Source organism: Polypterus senegalus, chromosome 15 (assembly GCF_016835505.1).
Source record: "Polypterus senegalus isolate Bchr_013 chromosome 15, ASM1683550v1, whole genome shotgun sequence".
NCBI classification, from domain to species: Eukaryota; Metazoa; Chordata; class Cladistia; order Polypteriformes; family Polypteridae; genus Polypterus; species Polypterus senegalus.
In genome coordinates, this window is record NC_053168.1 from 21,828,941 (window position 1) to 21,854,391 (window position 25,451).

The window sequence follows — 25,451 nt, forward strand, 5'->3', positions numbered from 1 at the left end:
TGTGACTGCTCAAAAGATGAACTTCGCTCAACAAGGACGCGTCAGTCAGCACACTTACCGCTAAATTATCGAGTAAATGTCAGTCATTCGTGATATGGAGGGCGTTCCGTGTCTGACGTCAGAGGTATTGCAGTCCGCAGCTTCACTTTGTTGGGTCATTCTCGCCCGCGCAAAAGCTAAGCCTCCCGCCTTCCCCCCACACACGTGATCAGCGTCACGGCTACAGATTTCAGGCAGGCTTAGTGTCACGTGATGGCCGTTTGCCCGACGGGTTACAAAATAAGGTGACAGGGTGGCAGAAAGATAGAACTAATTGATAGTGATGTAAGGAAGACTGAATTTAGATTTAGAATTAAAAGAAAAAGAAAGGAATCGACTTGTCGACGAGCCCACGCGTGAACGGAGATGGCTGGGGAGATGTTCCGAGCGGTAAGCAAACGCGTATGGTTTCATTTGGGCATGTCCTACATGTCTTATAAAACTCAGTGCACGGTTTTGTAAGGCTCGTAATGTTGCTCAGTGTATATACAAGGGCAGACTCGTGTCTCCATTTTGCTGTTTCTCTTACACCGTGGGTACACGGCTTCAATGTAACTGTAACGATTTACGATAAAACCACAGTCGACTTTGAACGAAAGTGCCCCAATCATTCTGGATTGCAAGGAAGTGTCACCGAGAGGGCTAACGCTTTCATTCATTTATCCATAGCAGAGTCGCGGAGGTTGGAATCAATCCTGGCTAGCTACAGGCACTAGTCCATGACAGAGTGAACACACACACCTCAACCATACACAAGGGGCAATTTGATGCCGCCAATTAACCTAACCAGCATATCTTTGGACATTGGGAGAAAACTGGAGCACCCAGAGGACGCCCACACAACATGGGGAAAACGTGCAAACTCCTCACAGAGAGGACCCGGGACTAGAACCCTGTTCTCCTTACTGCCAGGCAGCAATGCCACCGTGCCACCCATATGACAGTGTTGTAATAAAATTTGTCAAAATCCAATTGCCAACGCGTTTTGTCAAATTAATCCTCAACTTCAGGGCACTGTGATTCTGCAAACTTACCAAGAAATACAAAAAGAACATAATGTCTATTGAAATAAATTTAAAAATCTAAGGAAAAATAGAAATAAAGAAAGTAATGAAGACAAGAACATTTTTTGAAAGATGGTTGTTTCATACATAAGTAGTACAGTAGGATTGGATTCTGATGAGACAGAGGCAACTACTGTGTATCTGGAAAAAAAACTGGAGTGTTATTCCAGTTTTATTTAAATGTAGACTACATGAGGAAAGGGTCTATCTCTCACTTATAAGAATTGTGTGGATGCTGTTATCAATAAAATAATTTTTGTGGAGCTGTGTGGAAACAGGATTAGATAGAGAGAGAGGATACCTGTGAAAGATTGTGGGTTCGCTTCCCGGTTCCTCCTTGTGTGGATAGCACTTTGAGTACTGAGAAAGCGCTATATAAATGTAATGAATTATTATTATTATTACCTATACTTCAATATATGGAATTAACTTAGAGGTAAGTATACACAAATAGGTGGTGTATACCTTTACTAACAAAATAACTCTAAATGTATTGGACAAACCTTTTCAGAAAGCCTCAGAATTATAAGAAAATAAAATATAAATAAAAATAAAAAGTATAACACTAATGGATGCTTACCTGAGGCTGTAAAACAACTCCTGTAACCAACTGGAACAGAACGCAATGGAAATGAAGCGCTGATGGTTGTACCATATTAAGTTTGAAGGCTTCTCTGCATAATAGCCAATGATTATGTTCGTCCAAAGTTTGCTCCTGCCTCATGTCTGACTGTAACTCCCAGACTTTACAAAATGGATGAAATTATTGTAGGGGTTGTTTCATTTTTATCTATACTCCAGTTATCCTTAGTTGGGAATGTCTACTGTAAAAAACTACACTGTCATGTTATTGGGTCATTTAAAGTCTAACCAGCCAGGTAAGTTGAATCATTTTCTTGGTGTATTTTAATTTGTAAAAGTCTTATGTCCTTGTCTGGAATTATAATAAACCACAGCGTTAAATAAAACTCTGAGAAAGGGAATGCATTTTATCCAATATATTTGTGTGCCTGTGGTGGGCTGGTGCCCTGCCCGGGGTTTGTTTCCTGACTTGCGCCTGGTGTTGGCTGGGATTGGCTCCAGCAGACCCCCGTTACCCTGTAGTTAGGATATATCAGGTTGGATAATGAATGCATGGATGGATGGATGTATTTGTGTGCAGTACCCAGGTCCCTGGAATTGAGCAACAGCAGCACCATACTGTGTGCCACCATACTGCCCATCAAAAACAATCCAATTTCAATGTTTATTTTAACATTTGGAAAGTTGAAAAACATGTATTCAGCAATGAAGCACATTTTTCAAATTTAGAAAAAGATAAATCCATACATGAAGCATTGGTTTTGGCACAAAGGGGCTTAATAATAAGTTTTCATATAGCAACTATCAGGATTTTAGTCAACTTGTGTTTGTCAGAGTTGTAATTAAGTTTATTTTTGACTAAGATGAAACCCATACTCGGCATTAAAACATTTTGAATAGTGGTGGGTCAGTTGATGTCACTAAGGTTTGATTTTTACCTTCACATTTGGATGTTTCAAAGAAGAATTATTTATGTATGTCTGTGGTCAATGTCCCTAACCCTTAAACATAACTCTTTCTGGTGCATTATGTTCCAGTCACTGAGCTGGTAACATTTTGTACTTCAAAGAGTGATACCCCAGCATATGTTATTCTGTCCTTGAGTTTAGGTTTTATTTTAGCAGTCCGGGTCCTATAAATAGATATTTGGTATTGAATCATGGGGAATGGTATAGTTTATAATGGTACTGACCAATTGCTTTATTTCTCTTTTCTAATTTTGTCCTAACTTTGATATTGGTATGGTCGGTGAAATATAAGTATGAAACGAAACAATGAAGTAATAAACTGATGAATTAAAACTACCATGGACAAAATTAGCCATATTTGAAGACTTTTGCAAGTGTAAGTTTTGAAACATTCAATGTTTGGAGTTTTTTTTTGTTTTTTCTGTCCACCCTGGCCATCGGACCTTACTCTTATTCTATGTTAATTAATGTTGACTTATGTTTATTTTTTATTGTGTCTTCTATTTTTCTATTCATTTTGTGAAGCACGTTGAGCTACATTTTTTTGTATGAATATGTGCTATATAAATAAATGTTGATTGATTGAATGGGCAAAGATAAGATTGTTAGCTTTAGTTACAGGAGGTTTAAACACACTTTATGTCAAAAACCTTAGCTATTAAATGATTTCTTTTTTTTATCAATGTTATTCTGTCTATGCAGAAATGATGTTTTCTTTATTCAAATAATTTTAGCAAAAAAAAAAAAATAGATTATGCATATGTGTAATACTAGCTCTTCTGAACCTTCTCAATAAATGTTACTCTTATTTCTTTCTTTCTGTAAATTCTTTGAAGCTGTCTCTTTACAATTATTACAAAACCCAGGTACAGCTAGTAATGAATTAACTTGCTTCTTACTTATAGTTACTGTATCTGACTACTTTAGTAATGTGTGGATTAGATGTATCCAAGCAACAACCATGCATTTGTGCTAAATATTACTGTAGACTGCAATTGCTGTGTTGTGTTTTTTTTTTTTTTTTATAACTATTGCTGTATTTATGTGCTATGGAAGTTTTCAGAATTATGGCATCTCATCCTTTTTGGAATAAATTCAAGGTCACTGTTACTTTTCTTCTTGGTCTACCAATAAAGCAAATAAAAATTAAGTTGTATTTTTTTACCCTGAATACAGAAAGTAAAATTAATTTATTTAACATATAGTGGATTCACAAAATTTTCAGACCCCTTTATTTTTCACATTTTGCTATGTTGCAGCCTTGTGCTAAAATCATTTAAATTCATTTTTACCCACAAAGTAAGCAGCACTAAAAGTGAAGAAAATTCTGAAAGTTTACAAAATATACAAGTTTCAAATATTTCTCACGCTCTGTCAGGTTGGATGGAAACCTTAAGCTATCCTGATTATTATTTGTGTTTTTATATTTTTGAATAAAGTTAAATTACATTGTCGTGTTACACCAAGACTGATTTTTGGGTAGCATTATTTTCTCCTTGAGCAATCACTTTTCCCACAGGGAAACTTGTTTTCCTGTTTGTGCAGTAGCACGAGAATACAACATAAAACTTGATTGAATATTCTTTCTACTTATAGATTCACAGTTGAGACAGATTATCAGATTCGACCGGCAATGGTGGAAAAAATTCAACACAATAAAGAACCAGGGTTTAATTATTGGCATACTTATCCTGAAGGCCATCTTGAATACAAGGAAAATTTTAAGCCATATTTCGTTTTTCATGTAACATAACCACCAAAATGATGTAAAACATACAGTTAAGCAAAGACCAGAAATTTAAGTATGTGCTACCAAAAGACAACCTTGAATTTTATTTCATAGTGCTTATTTTTGCCTTTATTTGTTTGCACTTATTGCAGGTTAGAGTATGCCAGCGTCACTTAGCCTTTTTACAGAGAAACACAGAGTTTGGACCCCATGTCCTTCTAAAGAGAAGCATCATCTTACAGTAAGTTAAGAAAATAAAATGTACAGTTTGGCTTGTATTTAGAAATGTGTAAATACTAATATTTTCTTTTGTCACTGGAGCATCCAATTAATATTTACTGCATGTTTATTAGTAAACTTGCCAAATTTCTTTTATTTGCATCCTGGGTTAAGAGTAAGAAAGCAAAGATTTATGTGTGCTCTTTCCTTTTTTGAAATTTTGAACCTTTTTTCATTTCTGGTTGCCCCATCCATCATCTACAAAACCTCATTATCAATTTCTTTGCTCTTATGAGTTGATAATTTATATATTCGTGTCAGATTGCATTCCATAATTGTGGTAATTCCTTGCTGGGTTGGAACCACAGATACCACTGCTTTGTATTTTCTGGTTTAACGTGGTTTCATTAATTGATGTTTAATCTCGTATTAATAAACTCAGTGGCTTGTTAAATAATTGAATCATTCTTACAACATGCAAGATGGGTAAAACTACCAGTTTTTGTGGTGTTTCCTCTATTGAACTCCTATTCATAAAACTTTATGAATAAACTCTATACTGCATTTTAAGTTGAGTTAACTGTATTATACTTAAAAAAATTCATGAACATCTGCTTTGCTATTTTGGAATAATGAGTAGTTTTTTGTATTCTTGGCTCTCCCATTAATCCATTACAATAATGTGAATTAAACGTTTTGTCAAAGTAGACATAGTGGTTTTTGAGTAATGTATGCTTTTGTGTTGGCATCTCATCACACCACAGCCATACTTCCACAAAAGCCAGCATGCCTGTTGTTTCCTTTGTATCAACAATGCGGAGTGTAGCCTTCATTCTAAGTAGTGCCAAACCTAAACAATACGGCACATTCATTACCATTGGTTGAACCATTTTGGCTAGGTTTCAAGTTGTGTCAACAGTAACATGCATTCAAAATTTCATAAACTTATTCATAATGCTATTTTGGAGTGATACATTTTTGTTTGTGCCCTTTCATTACAGTTGCCCGGGATTTTAGGTTGTTCCAGTTTTATTGTACAGTACATGCAAAATTCTATTAGGATCAGGTTTTGAAAGTATGTGTATTATCCCACTCCAAAATTTTTGAATTTTTTGGCAACCTACATTTAAAATGTCATGAGAATCAGTTTAGTCGTTTTTGCTTGATTGTTTAACAAATAGACAAGATACAATCTGAGGGTTGAAAAGATGTCATTGTATAAAGTGGATAACCAGCATCAGTCAAAATTGAAAACTCTACAGACAGATCTTATTGCAATTTTATACATATGGATTAGTCAATTCTATGGGTTTAAAATTAATTGAAAATGTTCTGATTAAAGGAAAATGACCCATCATTCTGTCAAAGGAGTTTGGGTATCATAACACATCCGTATTTTATTCATAATCATTCATTTTACACAAGGTGGGTAATTCCGTGTCAAATCATCACACTTTTGGATATCATCATTACAAATTTTAAGAATGCTTGAAATGCTGATTTTGTCATATGATAAAATGGAACTGAAATTGCACATGTTTTGGATCGGTATTAATGGAGATTTAAGCTAACGAAGTTTGCACCTTTGAACTATCTCCCTAAATAAAGTTGCACAGAAATGGTTCTGATATTGTTTTAAAGCTCTTTTCCAACTCTATATTTTGTGTCAGTAGTATGCTAAAATTAAAAATTACTATATTATGAGTGATTTATAATATTAATAATTGAATAGCAAAAAACTATCTTAAAATTAATCCGTTTTTTACTAAAGCTAGCTTATAATGTCAAGACAATTTGGTCTTTGGTTTTTGAGTCGTTGGTGAGAGATCATTACTTATAGGTGGCATCACATGGTTTCATATCAGTAATGGGCCTTTTTCATAGCAGCCATATTGACATGAAATAGTATTGCAAGAACAGGTGTAAGTAATGCTATTAATTAAGGTTCCAGTTATATAGGGCTGCAACAATTAGTCGACGATGTCGACAACCAAAAATCATTGACGCGGATTTTTTTATTGTTGACGCCTCATAAACGAAACCTTCAATAGAGGCTCCAGTCACAAAGAATCACACTGGTTTTTGTAACTGCAATGCACTACATGAACGTCTGAGGACAGTTTTCATTTGTTATTGTTTGTCAAGTCCTACCAACGAAGAAGAACGTCTGAGAAGAATATGAATGTCGAGGAAAATAAACGTGGTTACAATGGCAAGTCGGATAGAGGAGGGGGAAGGAGATGGAAAAAAATTGAGACAAACTTTTGTGATGTGAAGTGATGGAGCACTTCACCGAAAAAGAAAAAAAAAATGAATGCAGATTATATAAAGCGGAGCTTTCTTTGCACAGTAGCACCATTGCGATGCATGAGCATCTGAAGCAAAAGCATCCTGGAGATGTGATGCCGGCGTCTCTTGAGAATTTATGCTGGTGCTGTTTGTTAGTTAGTTAGGGTCAGATCGGGAGGGGAGGGAGAGCGTGAACGAGACTGAGAAAATAAAATTAAAAAAGCTAACATTTACAAGTAAATTTATACCCGATCTGTTCGTTTTCAAATAATATTGCATTAGTGCGGTGATGTTTTCTGATTGGTACTATTCAGGTCATACAATGATTTCTTCAAAATGTCACATAAACTTGTCTCTTTATTCCCCTCTTTCCTCTGCATGTCCTGGAGTCCTGTGCAGACTGGGCAATATCGGGGGCGAAAATGCGGTCATTGATTACAACCGCAAGAAGGTATGCGAATGAATATGAATAATGTTGCATCCGTGCACAGTGCTTTCCGAAATGTACTATAAGGTCATAAAATCAATAATTCCAAATATCATATATACCTATGTCTCTATTTTTTTGTTAGTATGACTTTGACATCATAGACCTTAAGGTGCATACTAATTCAGCGTAAGCAGGAACACTCAATAAAATTGAATAAAAAAAAAAATCAAGTGACAATGAGATACGAATAAGGCAGAATTGCCAACGTTTGTGTGGCAGCTTTTATCCATCCAGATCAGAGAATTTCCATACTATACACTTAATACAGTGGCTGTTACAGACGCAAATGTATATGTTTATTGTAAAATAACAATAAGAGCAACTCACTACTCAAAACGGTAAATATACAAGGCAGTCAGGATCGAACCGGGGGACTCTTTGATTATAAGTCAGCAATTCCTATTGCTGCACCATGGAGGCTATTGTATCATCCTTGAACCTTTTGTGAAAGTGTTTATTTGATCTTTGCACTTCAGGCTTTACACATCATATAGTTTATGTCTACATTTTCTCATTTATTACTAAAATATGAAAAACGTTTCAGTTTTAACAATGTATTTTTTGGTTAAGTTAAATGAACTTTTTTTGTTTAAAGACTGCGTGCACTTTAGTTTGTATTGTTTAATGTATTTCTTTTTTATTGTGATGGTCACACTAATATAAAAACATCTGATTATTTTCAAATTCATATGTTTCACTGTTTATTTTAATTTGATTATTATTAATTTTAATCGTGTTAATGCAGAGACCTCAGGATGACATTTACAGGTTGACAGACGTGAGCAGATGAGGTAAGACATGCACTGGAGCCCAGAACAGGATGTGCAACCACAGGTTGCAGGCATCAAAATAGTCAGGCATGAAATAATCGTGACTAATCGATTGACAGTTATACTACACTGAGATTGAACAAAAGCTTCATTAATGTCATTAGTGACACATGTGCTTATCTTATTATTTCATGTCAAAATGGCTGCTGTGTAAAAGGCCCATTCCATTGTGGCTTATAAATGCCAATGCTCCATCATGCATTAATCAGATGGGAGTGAGGTGTGCAAATCGGTCAGGTGTAATCAATCAATAACAGATGCTGTCAAGTGACTTAGCAAAACCTCCCAATCCTGAGCCTATGGCTGGTCCCTCAACATCTGAAGATGATGGTACATGGCTAGGATGTGTTGAAAAAAGTATGCCCAGCAGTAGAGAGTTGAAACTATAATTTTTACATCCTCATGGACCATCTCCATTCTACTCATTCTCTTACTGCCTTGATACATTTGTCATGGATTTGCAATTACTCAGGTAGGAAACCAACCCTGTCTGGAGCACCAGTCAGTTTCAGGGCACAACTGTTGCACAGACATATAGTTACTCAACCTCGGCCAAGAAACATGATTTAGGGTAATTTGCATGTTTTTATGATTTCAGTAGAAATCTGGGTTACCCAGAGAAATAAAACACATAGATACAAAAACAGTGACCAGGATGGGATATGAACACAGGAATCTAGAGCTGAGAGTAAACAGCACTAAACACTGTGCCGCCTATTAAAAAATATTTTGTGTTCTGTTTTTGTGTACATATTACTTATGAGCACACTATATTGCTAGTTATATAAATATAAATTTAGCTGTTAAGCCTAATGAAATTTCCGAAAGATGCATTAAGTTGTCTGATGAGGCAAAATAGGCAATGTGTTGGTGAAAAAAAGGATTGCATCACCGAAGTCTAGGAAGTACAGTAAATGTGTGAGTATGAATTTCTCACATGGAAGACAAATCTGTATATCCCATGAGGTGTGGCTTTAGCTGAAGCAGAAACCCTGAAAGATTTTAAAAAAGTGTCTTGCTGAAATATGATTAACAGCTTAGGTATAATCTAAATGAATAACCTTGATATGCTGAATGTGCTACTCCTATTTGTTAAACGTGTTAAGTTATGGCATACACAATTTATGTACACTAATGATGCTGACCTGCAACTTCTGTCTGTTACTAGCACAATGAAACTTTACAAATATTTCCATAGATCATATTAGTAAAATTGACCAAATAAATTTACTGAATAATTGGTGATAAAATACAGTATATATGAGAATGTGCATAATATTAATGTTGACTTGAAAGAGGCAAAATATTTTATGTCTATGGTGCATATCGACATGTGCAGTGTTGTTTGGAATTTTTATTTACTGAAGAGCCCTCTGTGAAGGTCATCTTGTTTTTTTTTCCTCTGGATTAGTTGTTTTGGGTCTGTTTTTCTGTTTTTTTTTAATTTATATAAATATAGTCCAGCACTTTTAGGGGGATCAAATATTATTTATTAAACACAATGGAGAGGCAGAATAAAAGAAGTTGTCTGATTTTACAAATCCCTTATTACTTGCCAACTATAACTGAGTGCTGTGGGGGCATGATAAGACTGAGTCAGGGTGACTTTGACAAAAAAGGCTTTCTAAAACAGCCCCATGCTCTTTATGCATGTTTATCTTAGGCCCTGTCAAATGTGTCTGTTACTTTTAAACATATCCTTGAGTATTTTATCACACTTAAGTGGATTTTATTTTTCATAAAACAATCTCTATACACTGTAAGTAGAAAAAGGATATGCAGCACAATGTAGCATATACTGTTTTTCTTGCCATTGATCAAACTTAAAATTCTACAGTATCAATGTGAAAGCCTTCTAAGCTTATTATAGATTAAAAAAAAAATAATAATTAAGCATTCAAACAATTTGCTATAAATAGAAATTGGTTCACAATTTTCTTTTATGTCTTCAACATACTTTACAGTGAATGACATATATTTCAGTTTCTTCTGTAAAATGTGTATTTGGCTGAATGAGTAAGGTGTATTCCAACCAACATTTTATGGTAGATATGGGCATGGTGAGTAATGACTCAACATGTTGGTGATATCTGATCAAACATGTTAGCTTTTGCTCCCCATGTAGCAGCGAGTAGCAGCCAATACATTTCAAAACGCACTAAATGTCTAAAATCTAGCAGAACGATAAGCTGATTTTACAATTCAAAGTGGATGCCATCAATTTTCTAACTTTCACCTGTAACATTTGTTCCAAAATAGTTTCCCAGACTAATATAATTTGATATTGTTGAACCCTTTTGTAAATTGCTTTGGATAAAAGTGTCTGCTAAGAAAATACATGTAATTGGCATCAATTAATTTAAGAATAATTCCAGTTTATCCTTGGCTATGTTATACCTCAATAGACTCATTGATAGAAATATTCAGACTCTTAATTCAATGCTTTGTAGAAGCGCCTTTGGCAGCAGTTCCAACTTTAAGTCCTGTTGGGCAAGTCTCTACAAGCTTTGCTCACCTGAGTTTGGGCAATTGATCCCATTCTTCTTGGCAGATCCAGGCAGATCTGTTTATTTGGATGGAAAACATCTGTAAAATGCCTTCTTCAGGCCTCTCCATGGATGTTCTATGTGGTTTAAGTCTGGACCACTTAAATATAGTTAGAGACTTATCCCGAAAAAACTACAGCATTTCTTGGCTGTATGTTTCGGGTCTTTGTTGAGTTGAACAGTAAACCATTGCCCCAGTCTGAGTTCAAATGCATTCTGGTGCAGGTTTTCTTCAAGGACGTCTCTGTATTTGACTGCATTCATCCTTCCTTGGTTCTGGCCGGTCTCCCTGTCCCTGGTTCTGAGAAACACTCCAATTGCACGATGTTGCCACCACCATACTTCACCATAAGGATGGTATTAAGCAGGGGGGTCTTTACCAGATCTGTTGCTTAGAGTTCTATCCAAAGAGTTCTACTTTTTGTTTCGTCAGACCAGAAGTCCAAGCAGGATATCTTATGCCTTTTACTGAAGTGTGCCTTCTGTCACAATTGTTGAGGCCATTTTGCTTCAGTGAAAACTCAAAGCTTTAGAAATGGTTTGATATGCTTGCCTTGACCCATGTGTCACCACAATGGTGATCACAGAGGTCTACAGAGAATGTTTTGGACATCATGGTTTCATTTTTGTCCTGGTATGCAGTGTGAACTGTGGGACCTTACATATAGGTAGGTGCCTTTCTAAATGATTACCAGTTAATTCAGTTTTCCACAGGTGGACTCCAATCAGGATTTAGACACTTCTCAGACATGGTGCATTTTACCACCATTTTAAGTGCCACAGAAAATGCCCTGAATACTTTTATAAATAAAATATTTGAGTTTTTGAATTTCAATAAATTTGCAAACCTTTTGGAAAACATGCTTTTACTTTGTCATTATGGGTTAGTTTGTGTAGACTGATGTGTAAAAATGGAAAATTTATCTATATAAAATTAAATCCGCAACACAAAGTGTACAGAAAGTGAAGGTGTCCGAGTACTTTCCGAATCCACTGTATATTCTATTGAATGCTGGCCAAATGTGTTCCTTTCAGTGTTTCTAATTAATTTAGGGATAATATACCATTTTTTGGCATTCTTCCAGTGTTTAATAAAAACTATATCCTTAAGGCAAAGCGGTGTTCAACCCAACTCCACAATTAGTTTTTTGAACAAATACCCATCTGGAAGATGGAATACTGCACATTTTCATAGTACTGCAAAACCCTCAATGCACAATAAAGTCCATTATAAAGAAATTGGGAAGCTGAGAGTATGTGTAGAATTTGGAATTTACACAAGATAGATACAGTGAGAGAAGCCATCAGTAGCCCTCCGGTACGAGTGAAATATAGACAATAAGTGTGCCGTTTGATTTCTGATCTCTTACGCACTATGTGACAGAATACTTACTCAAACTGTCATCTGAATATTTTCTGAAAGCTCTAAAATATACAGTAAAATTACAATGATATCTTAGAACCTTAAATATATATGCAGTCTGCTTAGGTTTCTTTGAGTTTTCAACTTAACTTGTGTTACATTTTCTTTATAGTTCTAGTAGGCGGCATGGAATAATAAAGAAGGTGCTACTGGGAACAGCAGGTGGTTTACCTATTGCATTTGGAATCAGGTATGCCTTTGTGGACAACCGAGAGAGACGGAAGATGCGAATTTTGATGGATGGAATAGGGCGCTTCTGTCGGTATGTAGGTTTGTATGCATTGTTTTAGCTGTGCACATTTTTGTTTTTATTCCAGAACATTCTACTTTAGAAAATACAAGTTTTATAAGCAGACAAACAACAAAAGTTCATTAGCAGGTTTAATTTCAGATATAGTAATTGGGGTGGACATTTTAGCAGAGGTGGTTATCCTATGTATACTAGATATCAAACGGGTGATGGTAAAAAAAATCATTATATAGAAAAGGCATTGGTCAGCAAATGTGTATCTGTTCGGTGGAAACATCCCCCTAGCTGTTATGTGGAGTTTGTTATTGGATGTTAGATTTCTAACTACAGGGTCAAGGGGGTCTGCTGGAGCCAATCCCAGCCAACACAGAGTGCAAGGCAGGAAACAAACCCCGGGCAGGGTGCCAGCCCATCACAGGATTTTAGATTTACAGTATCTAATTTTAGGACTTGCTGTTGACTAAATTAGTTATGTTCCTATATGTAAACAACAACAACAACAACAACATTTATTTCTATAGCACATTTTCATACAAACAGTAGCTCAAAGTGCTTTACATATTAAAGAATAGACAAATGAAAGACACAATTATAAAACAAAATAAATCAACATTAACATCGAATAAGAGTAAGGTTCAATGGCCAGGGGGGACAGAAAAACAAAAACTCCAGGCGGCTGGAGAAAAATAAAATCTGTAGGGATTCCAGACCATGAGACCGCCCAGTCCCCTCTGGGCATTCTACCTAACATAAATGAAACAGTCCTCTTTGGATTTAGGATTCTCACGGAAGGGCTTGATGATGATGATGGTCACGTAGACTTCTGCCTTTTAATCCGTCCATCATTGTTGGAGCATCATGAAGCTTTGAGTAGGTGGTGGTGGCGCAGGCCACCACCACAAAGAAACCGGAAAAAGAAACAGAAAAGAGAGTAGGGGTCAGTAGCGATTTTAGAGCCACCATGAATAGTTATTTTGAGGAAATTGAACATATAGAGTATCAGGATTAAGTTAAAGTGAAGTTATAAAAAGGCCATGTTAAAGTAGTATACACAGTATATTGGAAAGAGAGTATATTTGCATGTTTACATTACTGTGCTCATTGTGAAGCTTCAGTCATGTGTGTGAAATAGTTCTTTACAATGTGTCATGTGGAAAAGTGCAGAGTAAGGCTGTATCAACATACATCTACAAAAGGAAAATTTCATGATGAAAAATAACACAAATGTCAAAGCCAATGTATTTCACCTACTGAAGCTACATTAGCCAGGACAGTGAGTTTTAGTTTTCTTTTTATTTTCATTGTGAAAGTTTTGCATTACTAATACACAGCTGGTGTGTAAGTAGTGTAATGTGTGTTTGCTTGGTGCTTTGTGTAATCTCCTTCATACATGCAACTAACGCAGAGATAGGCTGTTACCTTCGGTCGCCTGCATGTCATGTAAAACATTTAAAGGACAGCTTGTTTTGTTTAATACAATTGTATGATTTTTTTTTTTTTAACCATAACATTTTTGAACAAGTATGAAGTTGTAGAAGACATATACTTCATGCCCTTTTTCATGTTTATCTATTGTAGTAGCAATATTTTTGTTACAAGTTATACTCATTATCCTGTAAACTAAAATAATTGCTGTTAAAGATGTCACATTACATAATTTCATTTACATGAGCTTGGAGAGGCAGAATCAGTTGTGTAGACTGACATCCCAGTAATTGTATTTCACCCTAACAAAATCAACCAGGCTTGAATTTTATCTTAAATCATAGGGGTGGGCTGTGTGTGTCCATGTAATAGTTGTAAACCAGTGACGGCCTACCCAGAAATACAATGCATATTTTACGGCTATTAGGAATAAGGAACGTGGGTGTTTTGGACCTTGCAAACAGACCAGAGACTCAACTATCTGATGTCTCGCATTTTACTTACCATCATAGAATGTAAAAAAGAAAAAAAGTGCTGAGATGCTCTCCCTGTAAATCCTTTGAGCTGCCACTGACAGTAGGGTTCAGGCAGCATGTGATTGACTGTCAGAAAAAGGGGTGAGCTTGTGATACTTGAGAAATGTGAAACTCTGCTGGAAAGTCAAACAGGAGTCTTGTAATTTGCCTTCCCTTGCAATGCCTAGTTGTGTAATATAGATATCCTTGTGCTGCGAGATCAGTGATTGCAGTTGTCAAACTGGAAGCCCCTCCAACTAGAAGTCATGTAATGAGACGCCAGCTTTAGGTAAACTAAATTTGTTGAATACAATTCTGTGATTTTTAAACTATAATATTTTGATACAATTGTAAAGGTTTAAAAGAGATACACTTCATGTTGTTCTTCTAATGTATTCATATTTTTAAATGTTGTAGGTCATTCTCATTATCGAGTAAACTGAATAAATCTTCTTAGCTATTAAGATTAAGTAAGAGAGGCTGAACCAAAGGTCTTGAAACAAATAAACAGTGGATTAATTGTACAGTACAGTTCTGCGATGGGCTATATGAAGGTTCTGTAGCGAGTAAAGTCTAAATGCCTTCTGTACATTTTCCAACCTACTGCACTGACAAGTTTATTTTACTGATTCCATAGGTCTCTATACATAGGTCTGTTGATTTCACTTGATTATTGGTGGACCACCAATATAAAACTAAGAGGATTTCCTGAGGTAAGTCTTGAATAATTTAATTTATCTATCTATTATTTAATGTATTTCCCGTGTGTCTTAAAGTGTCATTTGTGTCTGTCTGACTGTCTAACAAAATGTTAACAACTTTTTGCATAATGTTTAATAAATAACTAATATCTGAAGATGTTGCAATCTCAAATATAGTTCATCATGTCTTGTGACTAAAAGGACATCAGAAAATCTCATTCTGGCTATTAGAGTTTGGAGAAGCATTTGTTATTTTGGGACAGGGAAGTGAAGTGGTAGTCACTACTGCTGCCTCGCTGGTCTAAAAACCTGGATTCTAGTTCAGACCCTCACTGGGTTGCCTTTAAAGGCATGTTTTCTTAAATGTTCTTTTGGTACTGTAGTTTCCTTCTGTATATCAAACATTTGTTTGTTGGGTTAATAATACTACATTTTATTTGTACAGCACCTTTCCCATGCTCAAAGCACTTCACAGAAATTCAGTGAGAAGAACAGGGCATATACAACATTAGATGCAAATTACATCTTCATGAAACACTAAATAAAGATAAATGCAGGACATACAAAGCACTACAATAGAATAAGAGACAATAAAACAGAATAAAATACAAATACTTATAGGAAACCATGAACAAATAACAATTTGTGATTCAAACACAAATTTTCCTCAGCATCTGGATAAAGATTTTAAATTAAAAGTAGGGTCAGAAAGTCAGGGTAAGTTAAATATCTTCCTGACCAAATGTGTTAATTTTTTTTTTTTTTAAAAGAATGTATTGACTTGGTTGATCTCATTAATTCAGGGAGGTCATTCCAAAGTCCAAGTGCAATGGAACTGAAATTGCGCCCACAGAGCGCAGGTTAGGTTGGGGCACAGTGAGATTGCCTGTAAGGTCAGTGGGCTTAGTAGGCAAACAGGAGCACAGTAATAGAGAAGGTCACTGAGGTAGTCTGGTGCAAGTTTATTTAAAGCTTTATAGGTTAGTAACAGAATTTTATATTCAATCCTGAAAGACACAGAGTCCGTGAAGAATGGGTGTTATATGTTTGCTGTTTGGGGGTCTGTATAAGCACTTTTGCAGCTGTGTTTTAAATTATATGAAGCTGTGACAGAATATTAGAGGGGGAGTTGTTGTAAAAGCAGGGACAAGTTTCTTGTCATTTAAGAAGGTGAGAAATGAGTGAACACACAGGATATGTTACAGAGGATAAAGTAAGAAAGTTTCTTAATGTGATTTATGTTGGTAAAATAAAAACGGGACACCAAGAATTGTAGCAGAAGGAGGTGGTCTGAACGTACCCCTATTGAGAACAAGTTGGGAGTTACAGTGAACTTGTGTTCAGAAGCCATTAAGAAAGCTAATATAATGTTATGAGGTGTAGAGTACGAGTCAAAGAAGGTTATGCTGAATTTTTATAATATGTTAGTGAGGCCACTTCTGGAACACTGTGTGCAGTTTTGATCTCCGGGCTATAAAAAAAAAAAAGACATAGTGACGCTAGAAAAAGTCCAAGAGAAAAGCATCTAGGCTGATTGCAGCACTGTAGGGGATGAGATATGAGGAAAGATTGAAGGATTTTAGCCTTTTCAGTTTAAGGAAACTGAGATTAAGGGATGGAATCATTGAAGTGTTTAAAATTATAAAGGGAATTAGTCCAGTGGATTGGGACTATTACATTAGAAAGAATTCAGTAAGAACATGGGGACACAGTTGGAAACTTTGTAATGGTAAATTTGGCACAAGCATTTGGAAGTTTTTCATACCGGAGGGAACTGTGGACAGATAAATCACTAAGCTGTGTGGTAGACAGTAGGACTCTAGAGGTATTCAAAACTCAAGTTAATGCTGTTTTCAAGGAATTAGGTTGATAGGAGTGGCAAGCTTTGTTGGGATGAATGGCCTGTTGAAGTGCTTGTGAAACGTTGCTTTAAAATAATACAAAAAAACAAAAAAAAACAAATCAGAAGTTTATTGGGAGTTTAGAGTATATCTCTTAGTTTGCTTTTACCAGTCTTGAGTGACAGCACATCATAAAACATAACTGAAAAAAGCATGAGACATTTGACCAAATCAGTTTCCTTTTTAAATGCTGTCATCTAGGCTTCCTCTCATCTGAGGCAGATGAGTGGTGCAATGAGCCCACAAAATGCTGGCAATTGCAGTCACTCTCAAGTAGCAATGCTACTTCATTATTTAGCATTACTTAGTTGATCTAAACTATAAAAATATATTTTGAATATTCTTGCTTTGCACCCTCCCCCACCATAACCTATTGTCTATTGGGGAGTAGTGAAAGCTTTAGATTTGTCAAAAATTTCAGTCTCTGGTGTTCGATGGATCTTGAAGTTTTAGGGTCCCTGATACCGAAAACATTGATATCTCGCTGATGTGTGTGTGCCTGTGTGTGTGTCAGTTTCTTAAAGATGGTCTAGGGCTAGAACGGCTGGACGGAAAAATACCAAACTTGAAACTTAAGACTGTTTTGAGATGATGATGTACTGATTAATTTTTTTAACCAAATCGTGCAAGAGAAAGAGGCAATCTAGGGGAACCCTCAAATACTGTAACTCTGCAATTAATTTTGAATTCTTCTCATCAATTTCTATCGTAATTACCTATTTTTTGATCAGAAAGATCAGCATCAGAGCAGTAACTAACTACTGAAATGTTCTACAATAGTTTGAGTAACTTGTTTCCTAGGGCGCAAAGCCTACTGACACTTGCATCCGGAGTTTTTTTTTTTTTCTCCTAATAATCTTTCCATTTTTTGCTAGAGCAGCCCAGACTTTGTGAAAGAAATGTCATCTTGTCATCAACGAGCTGCTGACAGCATGGTGCAGGGGGCAATTCAGAATGGAGGAGTATACATTAAACTAGGACAAGGACTTTGTGCCTTTAATCATCTTTTACCTCCTGAATATATAAACACTTTGCGTGTCCTAGAAGACAAGGCTCTCAACCCACACTACAAAGAGGTCAGTGTTCTTTTTATATTACTAGGGGCCTCTGACCCCTGCTTGCTTCGCTCACCAACCCCCGGGCGGGTGCTATGCTGTAGTTATTTCGCGGCTCTGCCGATTGCATATGGGGAAGCGGATGTACAATTTAAACATTGTTATTTTCATGGGAATTATTACATATGCATAATAAAACTTTTATATTACAGCGTGTAATTAACCGTAGTAAAACGTAATAAATTGAAAGAAAATTATGTTTCATGTTGCGTTAGAGGTATTGCATTATATGTTTTCTTTCTGTTTGCCTTTGAAATTCACACACAAAAACTTTTACTGTAAAACTTCAGTAAAAACAATATTTAGAGTTAACATTTCTTGAATATCGCATTGAATTTTGATTCTGTGTTTGGACTTAAATCATGACAACGCAACATATAACTGCCCGTGACTGAATATCATTTCTTTCTTTCTAATAAATAAACCGACTTTTTTGAATGTTTGTCCCTGTGATTTGTTAATTTTCATAGCAAAAGTTATTCTATTGGGAAACTGTAAATATTTTAATACGAATGGCATATCAAGATCTGCTTTGGTGTCTAATGTTATCTGCAGAATACAGTCCTATGAAAAAGTTTGGGAACCCATCTTAATTCTTTGGATTTTTATTTATCATTGGCTGAGCTTTCAAAGTGGCAACTTCCTTTTAATATATGACATGCCTTATGGAAACAGTAGTATTTCAGCAGTGACATTAAGCTTATTGGATTCACAGAAAATATGCATCGTAACAAAATTAGACAGGTGCATAAATTTGGGCACTCCAACAGAGATATTACATCTACTTAGTTGAGCCTCCTTTTGCAAATATAACTGCATCTAGACTCCTCATAGAGCCTTTGATGAGTGTCTGGATTCTGGGTGGAGGTATTTTTGACCATTCTTCTGTACAAAATCTCTCTAGTTCAGTTATATATGATAGCTGCCAAGCATGGACAGCCTGCTTCAAATCATCCCATAGATTTGCGATGATATTAAAGTCAGGGGACTGTGACAGCCATTCCAGAACATTGTACTTCTCCCTCAGCATTAATGCCTTTGTAGATTTACAACTGTGTTTTGGGTCATTGTCTTGTTGGAATATCCAACCCCTTCGTTACTTCAACTTTGTGACTGATGCTTGAACATTATCCTGAAGAATTTGTTGATATTGGATTGAATTCATCCAACCCTCAACTTTAACAAGGGCCCCAGTCCCTGAACTAGCCACACAGCCCCTCAGCATGATGGAACCTCCACTAAATTTGACAGTAGGTAGCAGGTGGTTTTTTTGGAATGCGTTGTTCTTCTTCTGCCATGCAAAGCACTTTTTGTTATGACCAAATAACTCAATTTTTGTCTCATCAGTCCAAAGCACTTTGTTCCAAAATGAATCTGTTTGTGGTGTGAGTGCAGAATGGGGCGTCTTTCTCATCACCCTGCCTTACAGATGTTCTTTGTGCAAATTGCTCTGAATTGTAGAACGATGTACAGATACACCAGCTGCAGCAAGATGTTGTTGCAGGTCTTTGGAGGTGATCTGTGGGTTGTCTGTAACCATTCTCATAATCCTGCGCATATGCCGCTCCTGTATTTTTCTTGGCCTGCCAGACCTGCTGGGTTTAACAGCTACTGTGCCTGTGGCCTTCCATTTCCTGATTAAATTCCTTACAGTTGAAACTGACAGTTTAAACCTCTGAGATGGCTTTTTGTAGCCTTCCCCTAAACCATTAGACTGAACAATTTTTTTCAGATCTTTTGAGAGTTGCTTTGAGGATCCCATGCTGTCACTCTTCAGAGGAGAGTCAAAGGGAAGCACATCTTGCAATTGACCACCTTAAATACCTTTTCTCATGATTGGACACAACTGTCTATAAAGTTCAAGGCTTAACAAGCTAATCCAACCAATTTGGTGTTGCAAGTAATCAGTATTGAGCAGTTACATGAATTCAATTCAGCAAAATTACAAGGGTACCCGAATTTTTGCACAGCCAGTTTTTCACATCTGATTTCATTTCATACAACTAAATACTGCTTCACTAAAAATCTTTGTTTGGAAAACACCCCAGTACTCAGATGTTCCTAGGAAATGAAAGACATACCACTGTTATCTTTTTTGTTGAAAGTAGAGTGAATTATTATGCAGGCTGAGATGTGGGGTTCCCAGACTTTTTCATATGACTGTATGTACTACATTACCTTTCTTTTCGCCTGTTACAATTTTAAATGTTACAATTGTTAGACCGATTTTCAATACAGCTAACCTTATCCAATTACATAGCCCATCAATCATACATAAATTATGCAATAACATTACGATACATCCTTCTTTCAACAGTAATTCGGCCGGCAGAACACCTGACAGTGTTAATGGTTGTAGATATTCTATGGGATATTGTAAGTTGATGTTTTCATCTTCTGCACCATCACCACCAACTGTTTCAGCATAGTCTATGGATACGCATTTAACCAATTTGCTGTGTAACCGATCAACAATTTTCGCGTTAATTCATTTGACTTCATCGTTTCTTTGTGTTAGGATTGCCCGTATACTCATTTCTTCTGTTGATAACTCTTTGGGATAAAATTCTTAAGATGTGGACATAACAAGTCTTCTTTTATTGGGAACTTACAGTGAGGAAAATGGAAAAATTTATAAGAGCTGAGAGCGGAAGAACTGTGTCTGACAAAAGCATTCGCACAAATTAGACGTGAAGAGGACTGTGGCTGTGGGCTGTTAACCGGAAATGGTTGATAGGAGGGCGGGACCCCCTCTACCAACTTGAATAAATCTCTTGGCAATAGTCTCGTTTCGTCTCAAGATTTTCTTTTATAATAGAGAGATATTGTATGGTACACAGAGGATTTAAAAAACATGTTTACTGTTGGAACTGGGAGTGTTCATTGTTGACTGTAGCACTGTCTGGCATTTTAGTTGTACCAATACAACTTTTTAAATGGATTTTTTTATTGAATTTAAGTCATTGTGGCCTAATACAAAATATAGTCAGTTCATGTGAGGCCTGTATTACATTATTGGTGTGAAAGGAAGCTGTGAACATTACAACCGTTTTCATGTCTGACATAATTGAGCGTATTTACAAGCTTATGATATAGTATCACAGAGTTCAATTTTTCAAACCTTCACCATGAATTAAAGGAATCAAAAGTAATTTTTACAAAGGTATTTTTTTTTTCTAAACACACATATTTAAGTCATTGTTTTTTAAATGATCTGTTTTGTTCTTTCTAAACTAAACATTTTTCTTTTTATTTGTTTATAAGCAATCTTTTTATTTTACTAATGGCAGGTGGATGCACTTTTTATAGAGGATTTTAGCAGCACTCCTGAAAAAATGTTTAAAGAATTTGATTATAATCCAGTGGCGGCAGCTAGTTTAGCTCAGGTCCATAAGGCTAAACTGCATGATGGTACTCCAGTTGCTGTAAAGGTATGTCATTTTATTTTTAATCATAATTCAATGAATGGACCTGTATGAAATTGTTTGCAATACACATCCCACCCATTCATGTCATCACTAGAATCTAATGAGGTGATTTATCAAGAGAAAACTTCTGTATTCCATTTTATCTGTAACTAGTGGAAGTACTATACCTGGCATTGCCCTGGTATATTTGTATCATTGGTTATGGTAAGACAGCAAATATTTATGTATTATTTTTAAATGTTATCCCTTTTATCATTTGTGGCTGAAATGCCATTGTCCTTTCCTTCATCTAAACTACATCTTCATCAGTTATTCTGCTGTCATGAGTCAAATGTGTTCTTTTTGTACATGACTGGATTCGATAGTTGATCTTTCTCCTTGCTGGGTTGGATCCATGAACACTTCTTCTTTGTATTTTGTGGTTTAGTGGGGTTTCATGAGTAGATGTTTAATCCTATATTAATAAACTAAATTACTTGTTGAATAATTGAATTCATGGAACGCATCAACAGTGGTGGGTGTGAAGGGAAACTGGAGTTTGCAAACATCGCTGCAGGTCTTCATATTATTACAGGAGGCAGCACTAGTGTGATATAAAAAATGTTATAAAGATGATTGAAAGTTGATTCACACAACATTGGTTTAATATTGCTACAAATCTCATTTCTGTTTGGGCACCAAGCCTGAAATTATAAATGGTTCAACAAAAATTTCTACCATCAAGAAAGAGTAAAATTTACTAATGCTGTTCTACCATATTCTGAATAGTGATTTGACATGTGGTTTTTTAAAAAAAAAAAAGTTTTCATTTTGTTTTGTCACTACTTACTTCTTTTACACATTGTAATAATATGCAGGTATGGTAGTTTAGGCTTTTTTGAAAATGTAAAATTTTACTTTTATAAAAAGTGTGTCATCAGTTCATTTCCAAGTGTTATGTGCACACAGTGCAAGGAAATCCGTACTTGCACATTTGATTAACGTACACTGCTCAAAAAAATGAAGGGAAGCTTAAATCACATATCAGATCTCGATGAACAAAATGTTCAAGTGGAAAATCCTCACTGAGGAATACTGTGCAATTCGTTGAGAACAAAATGATGTAACAGCAGTCAATGGAAACCAAAATCACCAACATCACCGATACATAATGACATGGAGGTTCTCAATTGAATACAGGTCTGGGGAGTGCGGGCCAGTCAATGGCATCAATGCCTTCGTTGTCCAGGAACTGCTTACACACCCTGACCACATGAGGTCGGGCATTGTTCTGAACTGGGAGGAACACAGAGCCTACTGTACTAGAATAAGTTCTGACAGTAGTTCGGAGGATTTCATTCCAATACCAAACAGCAGTCAGGGTACCATTGCCTAGCATGTGGCAGTCTTTGTGCCCCTCTAAGGATATGCCTCTCCAGACTATCACTGACCCACCAAACCAGTCATGATGGAAATATAATATTCACCATGCCGTCTCCAGTTTCTTTGACATCTGTCACACATGCTCAATGTGAATCTGCTCTCCTCTGTGAGGAGAACCGGGTACCAGTGGCAGAGCTGCCAATTGTGTATTCTCTGGCCAATGGAAATCAAGTTGTATAGTGGTGGGCTGTGAGCATAGGTTCTGCTAGAGGATGTCTGGCTCTCTTGCCACCCTTATAGAGTCTGTTTCTGACAGTTTGGTTGGAAACACGCACCCCAGTAACCATCTGGAGGTAATTTTATAGGGCTCTTGCAGAGCTTCTTCTGTTCCTTCTCGCACAAAGGAGCATTACCAGTACTGCTGCTGAGTTGATGCCTTTCTATGGTCCTTTCCAGCTCTCCTTGTGTAACGGCCCATCTCCTGATATCTCCTCCATGCTCTTCAGACTGTACTGGGAGACATAGCATCCCCCCATGCAACGGCACATATGGATGTGCCATCCTAGAGGAGCTGGTCTACCTTTGCAATCTGAATTGGCTGCAAGTACCACCTCATGCTACCGGTGTCAAGGATATTAGCAGAATGCAAAATTAGAGAAGAATCATTCAGGAAGGATAAGGAGAGAGCAATTGTGTGGCCACCGTCTGCTAAACCATTCCCTTTTTTGGGGGTTGTCTTGCCTGTGCCACTCCAGTGCCCCTGTTGTCACGTTCATTTGCCCCAAAGCAGGCGAAATTGATTCACATTCGCTTATGCATCCTAACTGGACAAATTGATATCCCTGAGTCTTCATTGACTTGGTGTTAGACTGTCATGAGTAAGTGTTCCCTTATTTTTTCTGAGCAGTTTAGAACAAGCTTATCTGGAGGCCTGAATCTTGCTGCGCTGGTTATCTGTAATATCCATTCGTTTATCCTTCCATTTTCTAAACCTGCATATAATACAGCATCACAAAATAATAGGTAATGGTGAACAGAACAGCCAAGTTTTATTTTGCATACAGTTTCATGGAATTGACACTATAAATGTTATTTTGCATGTGATTTATTGCAACTGCAAAGATCACTAAAAAGGGTGTTTTGGAATTAAATTTTTTTTCTTTGAAAGAAAGGAACATTGCTCCATAAGAGAACAATTTACATCCCTTCTGAATCTGTATGTTTCTTAGAAAAGGGTCCGTGTGAAAAACAAATGGTGACACAAAAAAGACATACCCTTACACAAAAGCTGCAGTTCACCTATATGATGAAACTGTTATGCACATTAGTTGAGAAGAAAACCCTGTACCTGTAGTCTTAGACAAGATCACACTTTGGCTGGCGTAAAACTTTGTGCACGCTGATAACTGTGCCCTCCCATCAGCCCCAGCCTACTCCAGCTACCTGATGTGAATTGTAGTCCCTGTGTCGGCACTGGATTTTAGTGTGCTTCTCTCCCCAATACATCATATAGCCTGTATTTTAAATTGGACCAATAGCAATGCACATGCAAAATTTTTTGAAAATCGGTTCAGCCATTTTTGCCTTAATGATCAACAAAGGAAGAGATTACGATTTTTATATTGATTAGACAGAATTACAAGTGCAATGGAATGTAACACCCGTTACAAACAGAACTTTCACTTTGAATGATGTGTATAAATAAAGCATATGAGTACTTAGTAATGTATTTCTAAAATGAAACACTGTAACCATGTGTTTACTTTTTGTTTTAAGGTACAGTATATAGATTTAAGAGACAGGTTTGATGGGGACATTTGGACACTGGAGATCCTTTTAGATATTATAAAGTTTATGCATCCTAGTTTTGGATTCCGGTGGGTTTTAAAGGTAAGCGCATATTTGCAATTGCTATATTTTGTTTTAACTTTCCATCTGATTTATTTATCATCTCTGTCTAGAATTTAAGAAATAAAAACCTCAGACTTTATCATTACATCTCCATCGCTATTGGTTTCCATTTTTAAATTAACAAATCACCTTGCTGGCTTTTTCCCATATTCATTGCTCATCACAAAGAGAGACATGGCATAAATGGATACAAATAATATCCACATAAAACAATAACCAAAGATAAATACAGGTTATGCAAACTATTTAAAGAGAATAAAATACAAAAATACCAAAGACTACAAGAAAACCTGAAGGACTAATATAATTTGTGATTCAAACACAAATTACCTTGAGCGCCTAGACAAAGAGGGTAAAGTGAAAAAAAAAGGTCAGAATGTCAGGGTAAATTAAATGCCTACCTGAACAAATGTGTTGTAAGAGAATAATTTAAGTCAGCTGATCTCATTAATGTAAGGAGGTCATCCCAAAGTCTGGGCACTGTAGAGCTGAAGGCTCCGTCACCAATAGAGTACAGGTTAGTTTGGGACACAGTGAGATTGCCAGAATCCGTGGACATTAGTGGGCAAAAAGGAACATAGTAATGGAGGAGGTTACTAATGTAGTTCACTACAAGGCCATTTAACACTTTGTAGATTATTAATGGAGTTTTATTCTCAAATCC

General features: G+C 36.3%; 1 protein-coding gene across 1 annotated transcript in view; it reads left to right on the plus strand.

The window, feature by feature from the left end:
• The first annotated feature begins 209 nt into the window (after window positions 1-209).
• Window positions 210-25,451, plus strand: part of adck5 (aarF domain containing kinase 5) — a 36,942-nt gene continuing 11,700 nt past the window's right edge. The window contains exons 1-7 of the mRNA XM_039736751.1: window positions 210-429; window positions 4,535-4,623; window positions 12,292-12,441; window positions 15,007-15,082; window positions 17,847-18,047; window positions 21,377-21,517; window positions 24,653-24,766. Coding sequence (XP_039592685.1) covers window positions 406-429; window positions 4,535-4,623; window positions 12,292-12,441; window positions 15,007-15,082; window positions 17,847-18,047; window positions 21,377-21,517; window positions 24,653-24,766 — 795 coding nt within the window. The 5' untranslated portion in view covers window positions 210-405. The remainder of the gene's footprint in view (window positions 430-4,534; window positions 4,624-12,291; window positions 12,442-15,006; window positions 15,083-17,846; window positions 18,048-21,376; window positions 21,518-24,652; window positions 24,767-25,451) is intronic.